Source organism: Pimephales promelas, chromosome 22 (genome assembly GCF_988280905.1).
Source record: "Pimephales promelas chromosome 22, fPimPro1.hap1.1, whole genome shotgun sequence".
In the NCBI taxonomy this organism is placed as follows: domain Eukaryota; kingdom Metazoa; phylum Chordata; class Actinopteri; order Cypriniformes; family Leuciscidae; genus Pimephales; species Pimephales promelas.
Window position 1 is genome coordinate 16844339 of NC_142790.1, and position 7076 is coordinate 16851414.

General features: G+C 38.8%; 1 protein-coding gene across 1 annotated transcript; it reads left to right on the forward strand.

Moving 5' to 3' along the window:
- The first annotated feature begins 1699 nt into the window (after positions 1 to 1699).
- socs6a (suppressor of cytokine signaling 6a) lies at positions 1700 to 6684 on the forward strand. Its single transcript, XM_039666747.2, has 2 exons — positions 1700 to 2015; positions 4848 to 6684. Exon 2 carries the CDS (start codon positions 4965 to 4967, stop codon positions 6537 to 6539), a length of 1575 nt encoding a protein of 524 aa, XP_039522681.2. The 5' UTR covers positions 1700 to 2015; positions 4848 to 4964; the 3' UTR covers positions 6540 to 6684.
- Positions 6685 to 7076: the final 392 nt, after the last annotated feature.

Sequence of the window (7076 nt, forward strand, 5' to 3'; positions counted from 1 at the left end):
AAGTGAGAGTAAAATACCATTATTTATTACGTTTTGTTTTTTATAAACGACAAAGTGCAACAACAGTGTTTGTTTACTACAGCTCGGAAAACATAACCGCGTCGCGTGTGTTGCGTTCATATGCGCGTGCACGAAATGAAACTCGCATTTTTCAAGCAGAAATGTGGAGACCAGAAATACTGTACAATACGTGAATGATGGCACTCCCAATCAAAGTACACATTATAAAGACACTGATTATCTAGTCTCAGTGTAGTTAAAAACTCTAAACAACTGCACTAATTATGCAAGAAACCAATGTATTGGCAATTTGACATTGATTGACTATTGATTTATAGGCTATATTGAATTTAAAATGATGATTAGCTGGACATTCTGGTCAATATGAATGCAAATCCCTCAGTAAATAACAATAAATCAAGATTTGCTTCAACATGCATAAAAAAAATAAATAAATAAAAATCATAGGCTACTGATTCCGAAAAATACCCAGGCTGTAGAGTGAATCAAAATTAATCCCAAAAGCCAAAGTTCAGGGTTGTACTTTATTATTTTCTTCTTATTTATGTTTACGTTAACATTCACTTGTTATCTTAACATTCTATAAAAATGCTTTATTCAGTAAATATTGTTTGTTTGATCCTCATTCTGTTCTATATTGTTGTACTTATTCTTTGACTGTTTTGTTTAAAGGAGGGAGGATTGTATTGGGCGGTATTGAGTGGCAATGGCAAATGGTTTACATGGCTCACGGCATCACAGATCAGGTAGAGGGCCCCATAGCAGAATTTTGCAGGGCCCCAGGGGGAGGTCAGGATTGGCAAAAAAGGATTGTATTTTTTCCCGAAATCTAAGCGTTTTTTATTTTTTCGAGTTTTTCCATTCAATCCAGATTATTTCTTTTCAAATAAATAAATAAATAATAATAATTTTAAAAAACAATAAACAACAATATGAGGAACTCTTTTGCTCATTTGTCTCATCTCTGACATTTTGCAATCTTTATAAATAATAATAATACCATAAGATGAGGCATTGCGTTTGGACATAAACATGGCCAGATAAGGCAATTTGGAAGGTGACAAATTCAACTGAATATATTCCTTCATATAGCCCGTGAGGGAGGGGGGGGGGGGTGCCCTTTTTTCAGGTCAGAGCAACTGCCCCTCAAAATTCCTGTGCACGTCCCTGATTGCAAGAAAAAAAAATCTTAATAGTAAATATTTACTGTCCTTTTTTTTGGTCATAAAAGGTACAATGTTGCTCACAGCCGCATACCACTTCTCCTATGAGCTCAAAAAGGTGATGCGAGTGTATGACATTGATGATGATATCACCACAATATTCCTTTCTGACTTGTTAAATCTTATATATTATCAGAATTAAGATAATACATAAGCACTTGAATATAAAGTAATAATCTGCTGCAGCCAGTGTTGTAAAAGTCATGGTTAGTTGCACAACAAATGTGATTTACATGTTTGTGTTGGTTATTTCACAATCAACAAATAAATAAATAAATCTTAGTCCAGACCACTAATCTATATAAATTTATTTAGGTAAGTGGACCAGCAGACAACCTCCTCCCTCTTGTTTTCCTTTCAGAGTCTTTTCCCATAATGCAACAGTCAACAAAGGAAGAGGGAGAGGAACAGGGGGACAGGCTGTAGTGAAAGTGGCTAGCTAGCTAGCACAAAAAAGAGGAAGAAAGAAATGGAGCTGTCTTGAAAAATTAAAGGAATGTTTCTTTCATCAAACAGGCAAATACCAATGAGGAGAAAACAGCCTCGGCTCCTTACGTGCATGAGATGATGACAGACAACGAGTAGTTGGTTTTAATGTAGTAAAGCAGCTCTTGTTCAAATGAGGGAGCTGTTGCTGTATTAGCTTAGCAGCTAGCAGTCTATTATTGGCACGCTAATGCTAAATGCAACCCTCGTCGTCAGATCTACGGACATGTTCGACCCAGATCCATCTTTCTGAAACGAGAGAGGGGAATTCAACTGTTTAAAGTGGTAAGTGGACGTAATTTGTTGAATGTGCATATTTACACCTATTTGTGTCGGACACTATAAATGTCCCATAGCCTGCTAAGTTAGCTAATTCAGCTCAGCTCACTCCAGTCAGGCCTGTTATTGTGCGAGACAAAGTTATAAAGATTTATCTGATTGTCCTAACGGTTTTTTTTATTATTATTTTTTTTTATAATTGATTAAACTTCCGCCTTTTAGTGTTTGGTTCTATGTTGCTCTATAATTATTGAGTTAGATGCTGCTGTAACTTATTTAGCAGGCTAACTTAAGTGTGTTGATAAAGGCCTGTGTCAGTTCTGCTGTAAACTGCTGATTTTGATGAACACCAAGGATGGTGGGGTTAATTAGGCTTTATGTTCGACATTCGTTAGACAGTCGCCAAGCAAATTCACCACATACAAATATTCATTACAATGTGCGAAACCATGCAAAGCATGTATGCAAAAGCATAAAATGTAAAGATGTGAATTAAGTGGAAAACCTTCTCTTTTTTGTCAAATATGAACTAGATATTTTTGGGATATTCACTATAACAACATTTGTAGGCCATTACTTTGTACTACAAAATTACATTTTACCAGATAGAGACAGGTAATGTCACACCAACTGGAATTTATTCACTACTAACCCTTGGAACACACACGACTTGGGATTTGGATTTGTAAAACGTAATTTTTGTCTATTTTTAGTGAATTTTTGAAATGCGCAAATCCAATTAACTTCCTGGTCATGTGACCTGATGATGTCACGTCATCTGGAATTATTCGCTAACCTGAAACACATCATACACGACTTGGATTTAGAAAATGTAATTCGTTTATTTCTAGTGAATTTTTGACATGTGGAAATCTTTATAACTTACTGGTCATGTGGCCTGATGATGTCACACCCCCTGGAATTCATTCACTAACCTTTGGAACACATCATACACGACTTGGATTTAGAAAACGTAATTTTGTCTATTTTTTTGTGAATTTTTGAAATGCGCTAATCCAATTAACTTCCTGGTCATGTGACCTGATGTCACACCACCTGAAATTTATTCGCTAACAGTGTTGGGGAAGTTACTTTTAAAAAGTAGTGTAACTCGTTACTTCTCAAAAAAATGTTATCTGTTACTTTACGTAGTTAACCCATATGGAAAGTAACTTTTTAATGTTACTTGTTACTTTTAATGTTGCTTGACTTTGGGCAGAACCCAATATCTGTTCTTAAATGTGTTGGCCGCCTATATAAAGTTCTACTATGCATAATGCCATATATAATTCCATAAATGTGTAATGCATTTATCAAAATTTTGAATATTTATGGAGAAATGCCTGTTAATGGATAGACATATGCATGGATGGCGCTAGGGAGGGGCTAGAAATAAAGCCCCCAAGAAAGACCAAAGCTCCCTGTTAGCTCCCTGTCAGGCTGTATTCTATGGAAGTCCTGAGCCACATGGTAAAAAAAAAATCAAAACATCTTATTTGCATTAAGCCAAATTAAACATGCTATTAGTGTCATAATGATTAATACATGCATGCACAATTATCTGTTAACTTGATAAATGTTGCAGATATGCACGTAAACAAAATATTATAATGGGTGTTTTTTTGAGGTAGGTTAGTTAGGGGGGTTCAGGGTTCCCCCGAGAAAATTTTGATTTGTCTGATCTACATATGTGCATTTTAGGATGTTCTGAAGGCCAAAAATAGTGCATAACAGCTTTAAAACCATGTCAGTGGGCAGCTGATTATTTTTCTCTCCTCATCAGCATCACCCTCTTTTTCTCTTTGTTTTTATCTTGCCCTGTCTCTTCCCCTCCTAAAGCTGAGCTTTGACTGATATACTGGCTTTTTATTTTTGTCTGTCAGTGAAGAAAGTAAACAAAGGGTGAACTGATAGGTTGATTTTTGCCTTTGAATATTTTTTTCTCAGACGCGTTTATTTACTGAAAGCTACTAAAGCTAGGTAATTCATTTTATTAAATGCATTCACAACATGTAGGCTACACATTCATTATTGATATTATGCCTAATACAGGGCCATAGACAGGGCTTTATAATCAAAGATGTTCTAAATTTGAGTAGGCGCTTCACATTTTTATTCCTCTGATATGTGCAAGATGTTTGAAGACCAAAAAAGGATAAGAAATAGCTTTAACACCATATCAATAGGCAGTATATTATTTGTCAATACCTGCTCTCTCCTCATCTCCATTTCTCTTTCTTTTTTTCTCAGTCTCTTCATCCCTTTCTCTTCCCCTCCGAAGGCTGAGCTTTTTTAATGCACTAAAGGCTAACGTTACAATTCGTATTATATTCTCAATATGTTTACATTCATTATTACTCTTGTGCCTAAAATGATTAAAACGGCTTTGTTAATGTTTCTTGTCCCCGTACAATGACAGTAAACTAATTATTACATTACATGAGTCATGTTATAGGCCTATTTTCGGTTTAAAATGGCAAAATTAGACAAAACTATATTAGTTTGCATGATTATTTTTAGTCATTCGTTTAACATGACCTAAAAAATGGCAAATCGGCCACAATTTTTACATCGGTGCATCACTACCGAAAACTAATGAAGACTTAAAATGGGTGCTAATGTCGTGTATCTGCGCTTTGGTGCTGGGTTCTCAGCACTGTCAAAATAAAAGTCCCGTTTACGGCACTTTGACCAAACTGGAAAAAATGCCATTTATGGGTCAACCACTTTCACAGATAACTATAAATGTCATGATAAATAAATAAAAAGTGAGTACTCTGCATGTTTAGTTGTTGGTTCACTTTTTCATGATATTTATTTTTATCTCACCTTTTGCAGATGACAAAGGCTTGGCGTTCACATGATTGACGTTCCCAAGTCACATGGCCGGACTAGGTTAGCCTTCATCGGTCAGCAGATAAGACCATCCCATGCCCTCACCTGGGGTGTACAAGGATGAAGAAGATCAGTCTGAAGACGATCAGAAAATCACTGAACATAAAGGGCAAAGAAGATGGTGATTTCGTCATGCTTCAGCAGCCATCTTTAGCAGCTGAGTTTGCCAAGGATGACTCTCTCTTTGGAGGATGTTACACCAAAGGGCTGGTCGGTTGTGATCTTAATGGTGAAGATGAGAAGGGTCATAAGAACCGATCAAAGAGCGAGTCTCTTATGGGCACTCTAAAGCGGAGACTGTCTACCAAACAGAAAGCGAAAGTCAAAGGAGGTTCCTCTGCGGTAGGCTCTGATGATGATGACACGTTCTCTTCCTCGTCAGTCCCGATTAGCTTTAATGAAGTCAAAGCCCAGCGTCCCTTAAGATCCTCGTCCCTCCGAAGCCATCATTACAGCCCTTCTCCGTGGCCTTTCCGGCCTGTCAGCTCAGAGGAGGCTTGCATCAAGATGGAGGTGAAGGTCAAAGCTATGGTCCACTCCCCCAACCCCAGTCCCTCCCTCAATGGCATCCGAAAGGAGTTCCATGACATCCAAATGGAAGGTCTGTTCCAGGATCAGAGCCAGTCTATGAAGGACATGGAGACTCCGAGTGGTAGCTTGCATTTGAACATTGAGGATCACGTGCCTATTGGACTCACACCTCAGGACTACATCCAGTACACAATGCCTTTAGATGAGGGAATGTACCCAAATTCGTCCCAGTCCTTTTGCTTGGATGGCCCCTCGCCAATGGAAGTGGTCGATCAGGTCGAATCTGACTCTCTGCACGTGGACCAGTGCCCGGATGACCACAATCTCTTGCCACCAGACATGCTCATGGAGCAGGCGGTGAACGGACACCTTCCTGGTAGTCCGTCAATGGTCCTGTCCAATTCCAGAGCAGACACACCTTTATTTTCTCCCTCACTGTCACCTCTTTCCACCAACGATATTCCAAGAACCCTCTCTGGGTTCAGTGGTGCAGACTCTCATGTTGTCGAGAGAGTGAGGCATCACCTGAACTTTGACCCCAATTCCGCTCCTGGTGTTAGCAGGGTGTACGATTCTTTCCAAACCAGCGGACCCATGGTTGTAACAAGCCTTACGGAGGAACTTAAAAAACTCGCCAAGCAGGGTTGGTACTGGGGACCTATAACTCGATGGGAGGCAGAGGAGAAGCTCATCAACCTTCCAGATGGCTCTTTTTTGGTGAGGGACAGTTCAGACGATCGCTATCTCCTCAGTTTGAGCTTTCGGTCACAGGGAAAGACGCTTCACACCAGGATCGAACACTCGAATGGCAGATTTAGCTTTTATGAGCAGCCTGACGTAGAAGGTCACACTTCCATCGTAGATCTCATCGAGCACTCTATAAAAGACTCAGAAAATGGCGCTTTCTGTTACTCCAGATCCCGTCTGCCGGGGTCCGCCACGTACCCCGTTCGGTTGACCAATCCGGTCTCGCGTTTCATGCAAGTCCGTTCGCTGCAATATCTTTGTCGCTTCGTCATTCGACAGTACACACGGATAGATCTCATTCAGAAACTGCCTTTACCAAACAAAATGAAAGATTATTTGCAGGAGAAGCACTACTGAACGGACTGCAGTGGGATATGGTAGTAAATTGCACTTTTTGTTTAGTGACGCGTTCTTAAAACAGTTTACATGTATGGAGGTCAAGTGATGAGTTGCATAAGTTGATTATCCGATCTTCCCACAGAAATGAATAGTACATTTGTTGTTGCTCAGATTCAGTGTTTTACCTTTTGCAAGGCTCCAAATGTTCAAAAACCAGTCAGGATTTTTGATGTCATGCCTAATACACGTATTCATAATGACTGTAATGCTAATACTATTATCAAAGCTTGGATTTCGCCCTGCAAAAATTTGCCGAACAATGGTAAATGTGACTACACCTTTAAAAAGAACTCACTCCTTTCTAGAAATATGATGTCAGCCACATTTTTGTCAGGTTTCTTCTACAAATCGGTACTTTTAATGAAATTTGTGAATATGCTGGATGACAGAATTTTAGTGGAATACAGTTATCGTTAAATATCAGTAGACAACTCTCGTAAGAGAATAAGTATTCATTTAGCATTAAAGGGCATATTGCAGGTTAGAGGACCTAAC